Source organism: Capricornis sumatraensis, chromosome 7 (genome assembly GCF_032405125.1).
Source record: "Capricornis sumatraensis isolate serow.1 chromosome 7, serow.2, whole genome shotgun sequence".
NCBI lineage: Eukaryota > Metazoa > Chordata > Mammalia > Artiodactyla > Bovidae > Capricornis > Capricornis sumatraensis.
Genome location: NC_091075.1, coordinates 91,804,468 through 91,822,844, shown reverse-complemented (window position 1 = coordinate 91,822,844; position 18,377 = coordinate 91,804,468). Strand labels below are relative to the sequence as shown.

General features: G+C 36.8%; 1 protein-coding gene across 1 annotated transcript; it reads right to left on the bottom strand.

Annotated features, from left to right (window-relative positions):
• Positions 1–794: 794 nt before the first annotated feature.
• EREG (epiregulin) lies at positions 795–18,147 on the bottom strand. The gene is made up of 5 exons (XM_068974971.1): positions 17,937–18,147; positions 8,386–8,472; positions 6,404–6,527; positions 5,527–5,676; positions 795–3,496 (listed from the first exon to the last, which is right to left on the bottom strand). The coding sequence occupies exons 1-5, from the start codon at positions 18,145–18,147 to the stop codon at positions 3,415–3,417; spliced, it is 654 nt and encodes a 217-aa protein (XP_068831072.1). The 3' UTR covers positions 795–3,414.
• Positions 18,148–18,377: the final 230 nt, after the last annotated feature.

The window sequence follows — 18,377 nt, the reverse complement described above, 5'->3', positions numbered from 1 at the left end:
TGTGTGTGCTTGATCATGTCCTACTCTTTGCAACCTTGTGGTCTGTAGCCCACCAGGCTCCTCTGTCCATGGAATCTTCCAGGCAAAAATACTGGAGTGGGATCCCCTACTCCAGGGGATCTTCCAGACCTAGGGATTGAATCTGTGTCTCCTGCATCTCCTGCATTAGCAGGCAGATTCTTTACCACTGAGCCACCTGGGAAGGCCTGGGAAAACCCAAACTTTTGGTTGGCAGATGCTGAGGGAATCATGGGACATGCTTCTGTCTGATGCATCCTTTCAAAAGTTATTTCTCAGTAGGATATTTACTCTTCTTAAAAATTTTTATTGGGCTATAGTTGTTTCACAATTTTGTGTTAGTTTCTGCTGCACAACAAAGTTAATCAGTCATATGTGAACACATATGCCCTCTCTCTTGGACCTTCCTGCCGTCCCCCATCCCACCCATCTAGGTCATCACAGAGCAGTGAGCTGAGTTGTGCATGCTATACAGCAACTACTCTCTAAAAATATTACTTTAAAATATACTAACATCTATAATTTTATAATTAATGTAATTCCTTACGTTTCAAAGAAATTTTATATTATGGTAGGCCATAATCTATGATAAATTTGTACAGTACTTTCCCAAACTAAAACCAATGTCTTTAAACACATTATAGTTCTATCACTGCTTTTAAGCCCTTTAATGTCGTATGGAAAAACAAGAGACTAAATCAATCAATGACATTTTTAATGCAAGGTGTTTCATGCATTTTTATTTTTCAATTCTGTTTTTTCCAGTTTCCAACAAAAAATAAATAAAAATTAATAATATCCTGTGAAGTATCTATAGTCTCCTTCAATATCTTAAGGTACACAATTATCAAAGCTGATATTGAACACAAACAAATTGATACAATTCAGTACTCTGATAAAATTCATTGTCAAATAAGTTACTTTAAACTGCATGTGATACAACTTTATGTTCTATAGCATCTTTAATATAAACTGTATACCAAAATGGCTCTTCAGACTTAAAAAGTGCAATTACAGAGTGCAAAAAAAGCAGAGAGAAATTCACTATCTTACATTTAACCTCATCCAACTTGAATAACAGGCATGTTTTAGATAAAACTATTCTTCAGTCAAAACATTAAATTTACTCAAGCAACACTGTTTATATAAAAGTTGTTATACCCCTTTTCCCCATAGGAATAAGAGTAGAAAAAAATCAGAAATTATTGGACAGCAAGTTAAACACATTTTTTCCCAAAAGTCTACATACTGACTGTTGCAGCAAAAATGGCAAAATGGATCAGACATGAGTTTTTAAAAACTGCATTACTGAATTCAACAGAAATTAGAAGCTAGTATCATGTATTTGGTACATAGAAATTGATCTGACACCTCAGAGCAGTTGAATTTAACTAAACTTCTTCTCAGGACTCAAAAATAAAAATCTGTCCTCCCAATGCACCATCTCTCTCCTTGCTTTGACTTTGGCAGAGAGATAAGAACAAAGAATGTCCAAAAGAACAGTGGCATTTGATTGTATTTTAAATATTTAATATATTACACAAATCTTGATCGTGAGGTTTTCTTTAGCATCAATCTTAGACCCTCTTTAGTTACAGAGTATGTCTACTGGGCTGTGTTGTCTTGGTGGGAAGCCACAAACTAGGTATTTATGCATTGGTTTGCGTTTAGTCTCAATACATTAGATATAGATAGATCTTTCTAGAAATATATATAGTGAGAAATTTGTAAAATAAGGAAGATAGACTAAATATGAGCCAAATTTTTTTCATTGTTTGTAAGAAACATGAGCTAATAGCAATGGTTTTTTAATGTTTGCCCAGCATTATCTTCATTAAAACATTTTAAAAATTAATTTTTACCCATCAAACCAATCTGTGTCCTATCTTTTTTATTATTTAATATCAAATTATAAATAAAAATTTAACTTTTACAGGGGCTAGTGTTTAATCTTTTTTAAGCATCCTTAAATAAAGATTTAACATCCCAAACCACTTACAATTAATTATGTAATATGAATTGAAATGCTCAAGATAAACCAATATGACTCCTTTTTTGTAACAAAATAAATGGATTTCAGATGATTTCCTGGTTCGTCAATAAAGTTTTTTGAAACAATCAGTATCACTCAAAATAAGCAGACCTCTCTTACATACAGTAGGTGTCAATAAGGATGTGTAGGATTAAAAACATATTCTTATACAGCACATTTGACTTCAGCTATATTAGTGGGAAGCAGAAACATGCTTCTAGATCTCTTTAGACCATATATAGAATAACTGTCTTATATTATACTGTAAAATAACACTTAGTCCATCAAATTTTGGACTAATTTAATTATAGAATTCTTCAGCAAAGTTCATATAGAAATAAATACTCTTCAAAAAAGAAGCACAAATTTTGGCTTCATGTGTGGACTTTTTTATTAGTTAATGAGCAACAGTTACCTAGCATAAATGTACTGAAAAAAAAAAAAAAGGACATTGTGAAGCTATACATAATATTACATAAAAGATGGTAAAAGTTTTCTCAATTCATTTTCTTAAGGAAAATCTATTAGATCAGCAGTCCCCAACCTTTTTGGCTCCAGGGATGGGTTTTGTGAAAGACTATTTTCCTATGCACCAGGGAGAAGTGAGTGATGGGGAGAGGCTGTAAATACAGATGAAGCTTTGCTTGCTTGCCTGCCACTCACCTCCAGATATGTGGCCCATTCCTAACCAGCTGTGGACTGGGAGCAGTCTGTGGCCTGGGGTTGGAGACCCCTGTATTAGACGGATGACTAATATCCATAGGAGTTGTGAATGGGCATAGAGAATTGCACACCATCCTTCCAGGCAGTAAACAGTGAGGATGTGTGAGTGGAGGGAGCAGAGGGTGTAGTGTTTAGCCCAAGATCTATATTTGCTTCTCCCCAGTTCCCATAGCATTACTGTTTCAAAACATGGCACAGTGGTGCCAACTCAAACACCAAACTCTGATATAGTCAAACCAATTATCATTGATTCGAGGAGTAGAAAAATGTATTAAATTGGTTTGACCATATTTTCGGCTTATAGAAATCTGTCACATGCTTACACTTTCCCAACAGTGAACTGGGCATTGCTCACTCCTATGTACTGTACACCAGGCAAAAATGTTTTCAGTAAAGCATGTAGCCCACAAAAGGATTTCTTACAAAAATATCCACTTTCCTTTTATATTAAATATTTTTTGTACATTATACATTAGCAATCTGTTAAAAATAAAACAAAAATAAAAACTTTTCTTAGCATATTAAAAAATACATCATTGTTGACTTAACATATGACCCCACATAAATATTATTAATAAAATAAGAATATTAACATAACCAGGCATGCAGTGCATTCCTGCCCATAAGCTTAATGGCACCATTCAGACTTGCGGCAATGCTGGATCCCCTGAGGTCACTCTTTCATATTCCTTCTTGGGTTCTTTACTTTTTCGATTTCTGTACCTAGAAATATTCAGAAATGAAATCATTAGCAATGTACTTAACAGTAATAAGAGCAAAGTATGCTAACAAAAGAAACAAATACTTGGACTCTAAAGGTACTTTAGCACGGTGCTTCCAAAATGACACAGGTAACCAGGTTTAGGCCGAAGGTGAGAAAAGAGGGAGGGGGCAAGGAGTAGTTTCCCTGGACAAATAATTTTGGGAGGAAATGGTGAAATGCAGTTAAAGAACTTCTCAGAGGAGATGGTCATGAAAATTGTAAAATTCCAGGACAGCATGTGACCACATTTAATCCTGGACTGTTATCATTTTTTTCTTTTTCTCTGTCTTCTCTTCCCTTTTTCTTCCTTCTTTCCTTATTACAAATAAGAAGAAAAGTACAAATACTTTGACTATCACTATTATATTCTACCTATCATGTTGATGTAATGTTATCACCAATAAAAATAAAAATAACATTTATCAGGCAATTACTACGTGACTGACAATGTTTTAAGTGCTATATATTCATTTTTTATTTTATCCTTACACAGCATTATCAACCTCATTTTACAGATGAAAACAGTAAAGTAAAATGGATTACATAACCTGGCAAGTTCTTCTAGCTAGGATTCATAAATCTAATGGTTCAGAATCTTCATTCACTCATTCATTAAAGCTTCATTCATTCATTAAAGCTATCTACCTAATATTTTGAGTTCATTTTCTACCCATTTTGAAGATGAATCATGTAGACTTAAGGAAACTGCATAATGTTTTTGCTTAGTTGCAAACCACAATTAGGAAAACCTTTGTTTAACCTTGATCTGGCTACTTGTCAACTAGACAAGCCAGGGCATGTCAATTCACCTCTCTGGGTCTCACTCTCTCATCTTTCGAAAAGAAAGGATTGTAGTTAAACACCTTTCAGGTGTGTTTCAGTTATGTGATCGTGACTAATTAAAAAGGTATTATAATAATTTGATGAATACTTAGAAGTAAACACGAACCAAATAAATTTACTCTTGTAGTAGCATTTTTGGAGCTTCAGAAGTAGAAGTGCATTATTTTCAGCAAAAATAAAATAAAATTCACTCAAATGTAGACTGAAAAATTTGTAGCCCTTCCAAAGTAAGAAGGATTTCATGGAGACATTTTAAAGGCAGCTACTATTAAGTAGGGCTTCCCAGGTGGCACGGTGGTAAAGAGCCAGCCTGCCAATGCAGGAAACTCAAGAGACTCAGTTTTGATTCCTGGATCAGGATGTTCCCTCGCAGTAGGAAATGACAACCCACTCCAGTATTCTTGCATGGAAAAGTCCATGGACAGAGAAGCCTGGCAAGCTACAGTCCATGGGGTCTCAAAGAGTTGGATAAGACTGAACACACACACTATTTAAGTCATACTATTCCTGATACTAACCTTAAAAAACAGCCAATCTGATATCAGATTTTCAAAAGTTTCAATGCCCACTCAGTTATCAGCATATATCAGTACAGAACTATACACGAAGATGGAGTGTTGAAGATGGAATTTTAAGGGACTGGCATGAACCAATTTTTAAAAGTAACTCTTACAATTATCTGGATACTCGTTTCTACTAGTCTGTCTTAAATTTTAAGATCCTAAGCCTCTGGGGTTATTAATTTACAAAGTATATTTTATGAAATACAAACTTCAATCTAATAAATTGAATTCAAGTGGCTAAATTTAACTTTGGCATGATGCCTTATGATTTACTTTTGCATGTGTTATACTCAATACTGACAGTAATCCTGTCATTAATGTGAATAAGGATTTCTATTTGTATTTTATAAAGGAAAGAACTGATACTCTTAGTTTAAGTTGTATAAGGTCACAAAGGTAATAAATAACAGAGCCCCAAACAGAGTCAAGTCCAGATGTTCTGCTGCTGAAACTTCCTTAAAAATATCTTTAGTGCAGAGTCTGTCTTTTCCCACTAAATAATACTTTGCCATATTTTTACCCAGTTTGTGTGTCTTGTATAAAGGTAATTTACAAAAGAAGAGTATTAAAAAACACTGGCTTACCATCTGCAGAAGTAGTATATGGAACCAGCAACTATGACAAGGAACAAGATAACAAGAATCACAGTCAAAGCCACATATTCTTTGCTCAGAGGTTTTTGGACGGTTAAAAAGAAATGCTCACACCGGACACCAGTGTAACCCACTTCACACCTAAAGGACAATGGGAGAGAAAGATCAATTATTTTTGGAGCATTACTCAGCCATTAAAAAGAATACATTTGAATCAGTTCTAATGAGGTGGATGAAACTAGAGCCTATTATACAGAGTGAAGTAAGACAGAAAGAAAAACACCAATACAGTATACTAATGCATATATATGGAATTTAGAAAGATGGTAATGATAACCCTGTATGTGAGACAGCAAAAGAGACACAGATGTATAGAACAGTCTTTTGGACTCTGTGGGAGAGGGAGAGGGTGGGATGATTTGGGAGAGTGGCATTGAAACATGTATAATATCATATATGAATCGAATCACCAGTCCAGATTCAATGCATGATACTGGATGCTTGGGGCTGGTGCACTGGGATGACATAGTCCGTTATACACATCTGTGTCTTTTTTCCTGTCTTGCATACAGGGTCGTCATTGCCATCTTTCTAAATTCCATATATGTGTGTTAGTATACTGTATTGGTGTTTTTCTTTCTGGCTTACTTCACTCTGTATAATCGGCTCCAGTTTCATCCATCTCATCAGAACTGATTCAAATGAATTCTTTTTAATGGCTGAGTAATACTCCATTGTGTATATGTACCACAGCTTTCTTATCCATTCATCTGCTGATGGACATCTAGGTTGTTTCCATGTCCTGGCTATTATAAACAGTGCTGCGATGATTTTTTAAAATATTGTCTGTTTTTGTTTGGCACATTACCTGCAGTAATTTTCACTCATGTCCACCAGGTAGATGCACTGTCCATGCAAACAGTAGCCATTCATGTCAGCACTGCACTTTGTTATTGACACTTGAGCCACACGTGGATTATCTTCAGTTTGAACTGTGAAAGAAAAGGAAAGTGGAATGTATTCTGTTACTTTCTTTGAAATAGTATCATCCTTTCATAATAGTAACCATTCTCAGGCATTTGCGGACAAAAAGTCACTTTAGTTATCATACTCTCTAGACCAATAAGCAAAACACTGGATTCCCAAAGGAAAATGGACTAAACAAAATAAAAACTGGGAATAATAATTCTCAAAAGACAATATTTAAGGTTAGAAAAGGTAAGTTGAAGGCACACACGAAAAATCATAATACTGTACGGTTATTCACTTATCCAAATAAGGGTGTCTAATTTTTTCAAATAATTCTGACATTTACAAGCTGAATCCATTAATTTAAGACAGCTTAAATCTATAGTGGGTTTTAAGCCAACAAGACTTGTTTTGGTGTGCATTCTCTGGTAGCTCAGTTGGTAAAGGATCCGCCTGCAATGCTTGAGACTAGGGTTTGATCCCTGGGTCAGGAAGATCCCCTGGAGAAGGAAATGGCAACCCACTCCAGTATTCTTGCCTGGAAAGTCCCATGGAAGAACCTGACAGGCTACAGTCCTATTGGGTCAAAAGAATCAGACATGACTTATGACTAAACCACCACCTCAAACCCAAAATCAATCAAAGTCTCTAATAAGAGCTGAACATGACCTAAACAAACCCTGACTTATAAATGCCTTGGTTACACAAATACAACCATGAAAATAGTAGCCTCTTTAGAACAGCGCTATAACCTACATATAAAATTTACTTTAGAATATTTTATTAAGAGCTTTCTTTTTTTTTACAGTTTATTTACTATTTTTGCCATGTGGCATGTGGGATCTTAGTTCCCAAACCAGGGATTGAACCCATGCCCCCTGCAGTTGAAGCATAGAGTCTTAACCATTGGACCACCAAGGAATCCCTAGAATGTTTTATTACTAAAATATTAAAGAATCTAAAATTTGAAGAATCTATATGAAATAATCAAACAAGGCATCTTGACTGTAATACTCTTGTTCAAATAGCCAAAAATAGGGAGCAAGGCAGACCAAACCTCTAGAGTATAGTGAGGAAGGACAAGAAAGGAGGTGTACTACTCTGGTTACTCAGGATAACTTTGAATTCAATAACTCAGACTGAATATAAAGCAGATCTCTCCTGAACCATTGTGAGAGTCCTCTGGGGTCCAAAGGTAAGACTGCACCACTTATCTGTGTGCACGTATGCTAAGTTGCTTCAGTCATGTCTGGCTCTTTGTGAGACTGTGGACCATAGCCCATCAGGTTCCTCTATCCATGGGATTTTCCAGGCAAGAATACTGGAGGGGGTTGCCATGCCCTTCTCCAGGGGATCTTCCCTACCCAGGGATCAAACCCACATCTCTTACATCTCCTGCATTGGCAGGCTACTTCTTTACCACTGATGCCACCTAAGCACAGTATTTGGGTTGTATTAAGTACTCTATAGATAGTTTCTGAATGAATGCTGTAACTCAAAATAAAGGACATCATTTGTTCCTTTTACAAAAAATAACAACGAAATACTTGATCTACTGTGTACAAAGCTCAAATTTGCCTATTTTGCCTGGGATCCAACCTCTCCCAATGGTTTCATAGCAAAGCTCTGAAATGATCAAAGGGAATCTGATTTTCTTTGTTCCCTCTCTTTAAGATCAAATCTTCACATACAACTAGATATCCGGTCCCTTTGCCTCCAGTTACTCCTTTATATAATTTTTCCAGATCATTGAGTTCTTTTGTTAATAGAGTAGCTATTCCCCCCTCTTTTTTCCACTATCTCTTATTTATAGTCTTTAAGTTTACATTTCTGTTAAGAATGCATAATTATTTGATGCAACATTGACAAAGCTGGGCTTACCTAATGCTGTGCAGTTATCTTCCGACTCTCCTGGGATACATGAAGGAATCACAGTTGTACTGAAGACTGCTTGAAGAAGATAGAAAACTATTTATGGAGAAAAACAAAATATATAACTAATGCTTCAAGAAAGAAACTCTGACCAGATTTCCACACAATTACAATATTTGCAGATTTCTTTTCATTATTTCAAGAATTTGATCCATCTAAACCCTGAAAGAAAATAATTCATGGAAACAGGTATATCACTGAAAATAAATGAACACTCAGCTCTGTGTCCCATGGTAAAAGCCTTGGCATTACATTCAGAGTTACAAACTTGACCTGCTCCAAACATTGCACAGTAACTTTTTCAAAGACCTGGTTTTAACTTTTGATTTCTTAAGAAGCTTAGCAACTGGAAAATTTCTGTTTTACTTCATGATGTGTTCAGAGCAATGATCCAAAGTAGAACCTATCACAAAGAAGGCTTCAAACAAAACTCAGCTTCTATTTATGGTCACAATGAAATAGGACTCTCAACTGAAGATACATCAGTTGTTGATTTAAGTACCTAAGGTACTCTTTGTATTACACATGAAAATATTAATAGATTTTAATGAACAATATGTAATCTAAGTAAAGTCAGAACATATCTTATCCAATATGGGAAGGAATACACATGCTATATGAACCATACTAAGCCTTAGAATACAGCTTCTGTCATCCAATAAGAGATTAACAAGGTGTTTCATTGTGTGTCTCCCCTGAAAAGATAAACGTTGGGGAACTGGCACCAGGATGACTCAAGAAGTTTGTGAATTGCATGGAAGGAATAGGGAATTTCATGGAAAGAACAGGAAGAATCCTTTTAATTGCAGGAAGGTTTACTGCAGAGAGTTTTACTCTTCTTAGGAGTCATGTATTTGCTCTTTAATCACTCGTTCCAGGTTATATGAGTAACTGTTATATAATAAACATTATTGGTGGTGGTGGTGGTGGTAGTAGTTGGCAGCAGTTGACATTTCTTGACCATGTACTATGTGTGGGCATCTAGATTTTTTTATGGTCTGAGCCACCAGGGAAGCCCCCAAAATACTGGAGTGGGTAGCCATTTTCTTCTCCAGGGGATCTTCCTGACCCAGGGATCGAACCTGAGAATCCAGCATCGCAGTACGATTCTTTACCATCTGAGTCACCAGGGAAGCCCATCCTTACCTATACTATCTCTTTAATCCACCCAGTGACTCTTTGAAGAAGATATTACTGTTCTCCCCATTAGCCATATGAGAAAAGTGAGGCATAAAGAGTTTAAGTAACTTTCTTCAGAGTACACAGCAATGTTGTTTGTTGGCCACATTACAGAATTTGGAAACAGGCAATAACACTAGAGCATAATGGACATTACAGGGAATGAACTCAGCTAAATATAACTGAAGCAGAGTATTTAATGCCATAAAGAGGCAACAAAGTATGGTGGAAAGGCAATCCTGGGAGAAAACCTGAGCTATGCAATTTTGGACAAATTAATTAAATTCTCTGGATCTCAATTTCCCCAAATTATAGAGTCGGGGGAGAATTAAACGAAATGAGACTCATGAATGTTCCATGCCATTCAACAGCAAGCTTGTTTTTAGCATATGCGCATGTGGATAGTGCCCTCTACTGGTTTATGCTGCTGCTACTGCTACGTCGCTTCAGTCGTGTCCGACTCTGCGACCCCAGAGACAGCAGCCCACAAGGCTTCTCCATCCCTGGGATTCTCCAGGCAAGAATACTGGAGTGGGTTGCCATTTCCTTCTGCAATGCATGAAAGTGAAAAGTGAAAGTGAAGTCACTCAGTCGTGCACTCTTAGAGTGCACTCAGTCCGACTCTTAGCGACCCCATGGACTGCAGCCTACCAGGCTCCTCTGTCCATGGGATTTTCCAGGCAAGAGTACTGGAGTGGGTTGCCATCTACTGGTCTATAACAAGGTTATAAATCTCTCTGTACTTTGGTATTTTAAAGGATAATTATTCCATATAGTAAAGAATTTTATTTTTTCACAATCAGAGGAGGTGTGTACATGTTAAGCAAATTGAGTATGATTTGGGTAAAACATAAGCATCAGAGTTTGTAACTTCTTAATGTTTCAAACTTGACACTGATTATAATCCTGTGAAGTAGTTATGTTGACCTCAATAACTGCAGTGTAGTTAAATTAAATGTCTTATCCAAGACCAATTATCTAGAGATTATAGAAGATAAGGGTTAGGAGTACATCTTATGACATTGAGTCTCATAATCTTTCAGTGACTTGAAAATATATTTTGGAAAGTTTAGAACTATCACCTCCCTGCTTCATATTTCTCCTACAATATAAATGATACTTTGATTGTCCTTACAGGGGAAAAAAAAAATCTTTCTTAAATGACAAAAAAATAATGGCTAAAATTTGGATTCCACTGTCAGTTGAACAGAGATGGAAAAGGATAACTTTGTCCACACATTTTTTCAGGGGTGAATTAGCTAGAGTTTTATCCAAGCCAATATCATTCTACTTCTCGATATAATTTTGCCATAAACTTTCACTCGTAAAGAATTACTTCCTTTAATTTACACAATCTGCTCAACACAAGCTGGAGTTTTAAATGTGTGTTTTTACAACCCTGACATTCCGATTCCTCCACGGCTCTTCAACTGATGGAAGGAGATATTATCTATTCTCCTACTGCAAAAGGGCCGGCCAGGTCCACTGTGCAAATGCACATTTCTCTGAAAAGGATCGTTTCTTCATTCTTTGCAGAAATCAGACACTAGCCTTTCCTGTTCAGAACTGCTTACAAATGCAACCTGCAACTATTATGATAAAATCCAGCTAATTGCTCTGAGGTGTTGTTTTTTTTTTTTTTTCTCAAAGGTTTTTCATATTGTTAGTTTTTCCACTGTTGGAAACCTTGTTCCAGTTGGTCAAGCCACAAGTGAAATATTTGTCTTTGTGAATTAAAGAATGTTCAGGGCAGGGCGTGCCTCCACAAAAACTGGGCTGTCCTAACCTGTGACGCTCCCTTGGACATAGTCCATCTCTCAGGATGGTTTCTATGAGACTTGGTACATTAATCCCACATCCGGGTATTTTATAGATGGAATGGTAAGTGATTTTAAATGTAGTTCTCAAATGACAGTGTTTAGATTACACTTTAATCATAGATATATGTAGTCAATGAACTACTGTGTTCAATTCTTGTGTGAGCTCAGTCGTGTCTGACTCTTTGCAACCCCATGGACTATAGCCGGCCAGGCTCCTCTGTCCATGGAATTTTCCAGGCCAGAATACTGGAGTGGGTTGCAGTTTCCTTCTCCAGGGGATCTTTCCAATGACCCAGGGATAAGACACGCATCTTTTGTGTCTCCTGCTCTGGCACACAGATTCTTTACCACTAGCACCACTTGGGAAGAATTACCAAAATTGGTTCTAAGTGAACTACCAAAATTGGTTCTAAATCATGTGTTCATCCACACAGCTCTATTGCTTCAAAAGTGGTTTTCAAGCTTTCCTCAACCTCACATTTAGCCCAGGGCCTTGCAAAAAGGGGTAAAGGAATTGTGGGGAAGGGAAAAGTTAACCCATGGAGAATTTTAACATCCAGCATTCATATCCAATTATAAATCACTACTCATTAAAGTCATACAGTGATACATGCTGAAGTCCTATCTGTATATTTCCTTAATCTTTCAGTTTTTCATGACTTTAGTGTTAATTGAACATAATGATCTTTCTCTAGGTCAACTGCAAATCTTATATTTGAATTTTTGATCTTGACCATGGGTCCCTGCTGAGAAAATACAACCCTATGATATTATTTGGATATAGAGTTTGGATAATGCCAGCAAACAGATTGGTGGGCAGCCCTACATTGGTAACTATGATACAGAGGAATTCCATGCTAAATGGTAATTTGTAAACACAAAATTAGCCATTGGAACTTCTATGTCAATAATGTTATGAAAACAAAACTGTCTTTGGAGCCCATTATTTCTGTCCAATTTCCAAATGGGTTTCAGGAATTTAAAGCTCGCCTATTCATCTACCTTCACCTTTCAGAGATTTGTTTCAGTGAAATCTCAAATATGCCAGCAGGAAGTGGCACCGGTGACTCACAGGATACAAATCACCTCTACTCTGTGAGTCAGGGCCGAGCCTACACCTTACACAATACTGGGGACAGCGAGTGGGAGAGGCTGAGTGCCATCACCCCAGTGGGGGGGGGGGGGCAAATGTCCTGGGCCATGGGGCATTAAGTGAAAAGCGCATGCCTGACCTTCAGAAGGAATGCTACAGGTAGAAAACGTCCTTTTTATTGCATACGGTTTCCTTTGTCCTTGCTTCCTTCTGGCCACACTGAGGGGCCATCTAGATGGAGACTGAGATTTGGTGACTGGTTAACCAAGCCTATTCTGCAAGCATCAACTGCAATTCTCAGAGATAAAACGACTCTCCTGAATAGCAATCAAGTCAAATAAAAATGACCCAAAATAAAATGAGATGGGTTACAGAATGAAAAGAATGCACCTTATTTTCCTAATTTAACCTTTTAGGATATTTAGACCAGAACAGCAAACTCATTATGAATCATAGTAATTGCCCAGCCCAAACAGGCAGCAAAATCCTCTTTGTTCACACTTCTGCTTGGTCACATGCCTACCTACTCACAAGACTGTTAGTTTTCTACCTTCTTCCAGGGCACTCTGTAATTTTAGGATTTGTCTTTAACATACTAGGCTTGTTAGGTCTTGTATACTTTCTTTCAAGGAGTGAATATGCCTTCATCATTTCCAGATGTCTTTTTGTCTTAAATTCCACTATTAGATAAAGTTAAAATAACTGTAAGTTCTGTTATCACATCAGACACTGAAAAGACCTACTGAAAGTACTTTCTAGTAACAGCCTATTTCTCAGAGAATAGCATATATAATAGTATATACATATCATAATGTATATCTATATAGCATAAACCTTGCTTCCTGCCAGCAATCATCTTCTTTCTACAGCTTTTAATGTTAACTTTACCACTAAGAATCATTAAAAAGTAAATGTAAAAGCCAACAGTAACTATTTAGATAAAAACAGGATAACAGAATGAAACCAGAGGTTGATATAATGACAGATTACAAATAAGTCTTTAATTTTGAATTTCAAATACAGCCATAAGATCTTCCTTGTAAAGTGTCAAGAGAAGATGTAATAGGCCATAGTTTTCAGTTCAGAGACATTAAATAACTCTTCAATTCTGGCAGTGATTTCTAAATCATACTTCAAAATGCTCATATATTTTGGTTATCATACAATACTATACTTAAAACTATTCAAATCAAGAATCATGTGTTAAAATATGAAACTAGAGCTTATTTTATCATAAAAATGGATTTAAAGCTGTCTATCTTATTCATAATGGAAATGTTCTCATAATATAGGAGAAAGCATATCAATTACTGAATAAAGTATACAATTTGTACTAATCTGGATGTTTTGAAATTTTGTGACTTAAGAGCTCTAAACATGCAACCTCTAAAACCAAAGATTCATCTCTAGGGTATTATTTCAAATTATCTATTGAAAATGTATTTTTTTCTTCAAGATAATATTTCACAGAAGATCCTTTTAGCACCTTTTCTATCTTTACCCCCTTCCATCTTGCTTCTTACATGTATCCCCATTGATTCAATTCAGAAATTTAAATTGCTATTACATTATTGTCTCAAAAGAAAAATCTTCTAAAGGAGAAACAGTTTGGATAAGTGTGTGCCATTTGCCTTTTCTTCCTTCCTTACAGTCATATTTATTGTGGCCTACAACTTTGAAAACTTAACATTTTTAGAAGCATACTAACTATTGTTATTATTCATTCTTTACAGAAGCACATTGCCAAAAATGAATTTGCAAAAGGATAGTGTTTTCATCCGTATGTATCAAAAAAAAAAGAAAGAAAAGAGGAGAAAATAAGTACATAAAAGATAATTTTAAAAGCCTTAGGGCTAATTACATTTCATTCCAAGAATCTGTGTGATGCACCTAGCATAATGGGAGCTGCTAAGAAATTTTATTTTGTGAAAATATATTTTTTGGTTAACATTGGAGACTTCAAATTTTGTGCAAAGAATATGTGCATCCTTAGCATAAAAGAAGGGTGGGAAGGGCTTAGTTACACTTGATAAACGAGAGGGAAGGAAAGCAACTTAACTTATACTAACTTTTTAGTAATTATCTGTTTCTAATAATATTTGTTCAACAAATATCTACCAAGAGACTTCTATATGCATGATACTGAACAAGATGCTGAAAAGTAAACTGATGCAAAGGGCATAGCTTCTGTTCTAACTAGAGGCTAGATCCCAGGTGGTCGTGAGGGAAGGAGTAACTTCATAGATGATACCACGTTTCTGACCAGAAACTACCAAGGAAGGTGGTGTCATTAAAAGAGTAGATAACATAGGCAAGACAGCAGATTTGTGGCAGTGTTTGTAGCTAGCAGACATGAAGGAGGACATAATGAATGAAGGAATCTGGGTCTGCAGTTCATATATCATTTATTTATATTTATGAGGTACCTGGGGAAAAAGATCTTGAGTAAAAGAATAGGAATGGAATTGACAGGATCTATTTGAAAGTCTTATGAGGAAATACTACCTTTAAAAGATAGAAGTCATTCAAATGTTCCAAGGGAAAAAGTATGAAATGGAAAATCATAGAACTTTGGAAATAGGTGACAAGGAGTGGATAGAAATGACCAAGGAAACTGGAGGAAAAAGGAAAGTTCAGTCTTGCAGGAGTCAAGAGAACTGAATTATGAAAGGAGGCGTGGGGTGGTTAGCAATGCAATGATTGGAGAAAGAATGAATGACTCCATCATAAACAAGATTCATCGTTATTCAGGGAAAATGGTATTAAATCGGCAATAAAACTTGCTAAGTTGATTTTTTTAACGTCAGAATTGCTTTCATATCTGCAATGAGGTTACCATTAACATGAATTTTATTTGTCTTAGTAACTCAAGCACTGATTATTCGAACTGCAACTTACGAGCGGCAATGTTTCCTAGCAATGGAAAACATCAGCTTGTGCTTCTCACCCTGGAGTAATTTTGCCAACCAGAGACATTTAGCAACGTGGGAAATATTTTGGGTTGTCACAACTAGAGCTGCTACTGACATCTAGTGGGTAGAGACCAGGATTGCTGCTAAATGCCCTGCAATGCATAGAACAGTCCACAACATAGAACTATCCAGTCCATAGTGTAAATAGACCCAAGGCTGGAAAACCCTCCCGGCAGATTCATGAGGTATGGAGCTAGTTCTAGCTCAGAGACTCTTTATCTCACTGCCGCTAGGTTTCCTTTATCTCTGGAAATATCACCGGGGAGCAGGGTGGAGTAGGAGAGAGAGAATTTAGATTAGATTAAGGTTACTCTCATTTCTAAAATAATACTTTTTCTTGCTGATTATCCATCATTCATTATCCATCATTGCCCTATCTCCCTCCCTCCCTCTCTCTCTCTCTCACACAAAAATACACGTATACACACATCCACCCACACACACACAGTGCTGATACACTTAAATTTTGTTAGGCATACTGTCATTGAATACAGACTACATTGAGATAGAAATGGGGAAAACAAGGAAGAAAGAGTGTTCAGCTTTATTATTAAACAATTGAATTTTCAAAAACGATTGTTCTGCCAAAATATTTGACTTTGCAAGCACATTTTCAAAGAACAGCTGTCTGAGTCAAAACAGAGTGCTAAGAACCCTAAATAGAGCACCATTCTCATCATCCCTCCAATGATAGTCATTGACTGGTTAACATAAGTCTGTTACAATGTGAATGACAAAAGCTGAGCATCAGTAAGGAAAGACAGGGCGGGATACACACTTACAGTGTGATAACAAAAGAGTAGGATAGGAGGATTCAGAGAGAAGCAAAGCGGCGGGGGGCGGGGGGCGGGGGGCGGGGGAGCGGGGGGGGGGGGGCCCCGCCGGGCACACTGCACATTAATTTCCCAGTGGTGAGAGAAAGATGGAGGGAGGTATCAGAGAAGCCCTGATATTTTTCTTCAGTCTTAAAGGATGAGTAGAACTTTCACCAAAAGTGAAGTGAGTTGGGAGCATCCACAGTAGATGGCACACCATATTTTAAAAAGGAGCCTTACATGCTGTGTAACTCCTTTTAAAGTGTGTCTTGTCATTTATAAACTGGGAAAAATAATGCCTCTCCTGGCTAAAAGGGAGTTACAAAGATCAAATGAGGCATTTTCCTAAATCAGCACTTACGACTACGGATAACAACGCTAACTTTAAAACTGTTTCTCTGTTATTTTTAATATTATTATATTTATAACATCCATATACAATAACCTAACATCATAGTCATTATAATCTCCATTTTACAGATGAGAAAACTGAAGCTCAAGGAGGAATAAATCTTTCCAAAAGCATGAAATAAAAGAAGCGGGATGTGAAACTACATTCTATATATTATGTCTCAATGCAAAACTGTAAAGTATGATACACACGTGTGTATATAAACTTATACATATACACATTTATTCATACATACGAGAAAGAGAGACTTTTCCCCTTATCCTGAGGATTTTCAAAAAGATTTGTATTTCACTTAACTTTCATTCCTCAAGTTTAAAATTCAGGCTTTTAGACCTAAATAATTGAGCTAACTTTTTTTCTGGACAATTATCAAGCTATCTTGGGTATTATTAACAGTATCCTAGTTAATGCTTTAACCTAAAATGTCACTGAACCTTTATTTGCCCTGAAACCAGACATCCAGCCTTAACATAAACTGCATTGCCAGAGGACACTGAGTCTGTTGTGTTACTTCATTTTCCAAAGGTTCCAGAACTGCCATATGAAGGCAATGGCTGTCAGGGTGCTCCTCCCTGAGGAGCTGTCCTATTATCGCTTTGAGGAGTCTTCCCATTGTCTTCGGAAGGAATGTTTCCAACAGCAGTTACAGCCATGGGAATTTGCATAGGCCTATATTCAGAGTGAAGACTGACAGATGAGACCACACCTAAATTTACAGTCCCTTCAAAGAGGATTTCTTACATGACATTTGCATCTCCTGGGTGATCATTCACCAGGAAATGGGAGATTCCTGGGCAAAAATGAACAGAAGACATTCAAATTCAAGTTTTCCAAAGTGACTATGGGACCATTGCACTTTTTTAAAAAAACCAGATAAGTAGGTCTATTTTCTCACTGTTAATAAAGTACGCTGTGATTCCAGCTTGATCCCTTGTCAACACTACATTCAGTTCACAATATTGTGAATGATCCAGGGAATAAAAAGAATGTGGGTTTCCTTCTCCCTGACTGCTTTACTTAACATACATCTAGGAAACTATAAAAATAGAAACAAAGGTCTCAGTCACTGACGTCAATGATTGCTTCATAATAAAGTCATTTCCTGGGTATTAAAAATGCTGAATATAGGTTAAGTAAAAATGTAACATATCTGAGCAGAGCTTTAAGAAATAATCTCATCTTTTCTGTGCCTGGTTTTTTGAGTGATACCATCAGGTACCATTTTTGCACATATGCCAGTGCCCATAACAGGTCCTAAGCTCTGCAGCAATCCCCACACTACTCTAGGACTTCTCTGTTTAGAACCAGTTACTTTATTATGCTCCTGATAACTAACTCTGAAAACCTCCGGCTCTTTACACATTGACCCAGAACGACCTTGACATTTGCTGTCTCTAAGTCCTTTTAAGGTATCTGACATCACTGAACCTTGGTTTCTCCATTTGTCAAACTGGGCTAATCATCTCTACCTCATATAGTTACTTTAAGGAGTAAAGGATACATGGAAAACACCTCACACACAACATGGTTAGTTCATAGGAGGCATCTGCCTTCCCAGAGCCTGGATTTGGGTCTCAGGGCTGAACCACACACCCCAATTACCCAAGTTGCTTATATGGCAAGATGATGCAGAAGGCAGCTAGGGTGCCT

Bases quoted from the DNA above. Each gene is read 5' to 3' on its own strand.
- EREG (XM_068974971.1), bottom strand. From the start codon at position 18,147: ATGTCAGATACCTTAAAAGGACTTAGAGACAGCAAATGTCAAGGTCGT. The intron at 8,473-17,936 runs GTATCACTCAAA...CTCCATAAATAG, and splicing joins TGCAAAAATGGTACCTGATG to TTTTCTATCTTCTTCAAGCA. The intron at 6,528-8,385 runs GTAAGCCCAGCT...TTTCTTTCACAG, and splicing joins AGATAACTGCACAGCATTAG to TTCAAACTGAAGATAATCCA.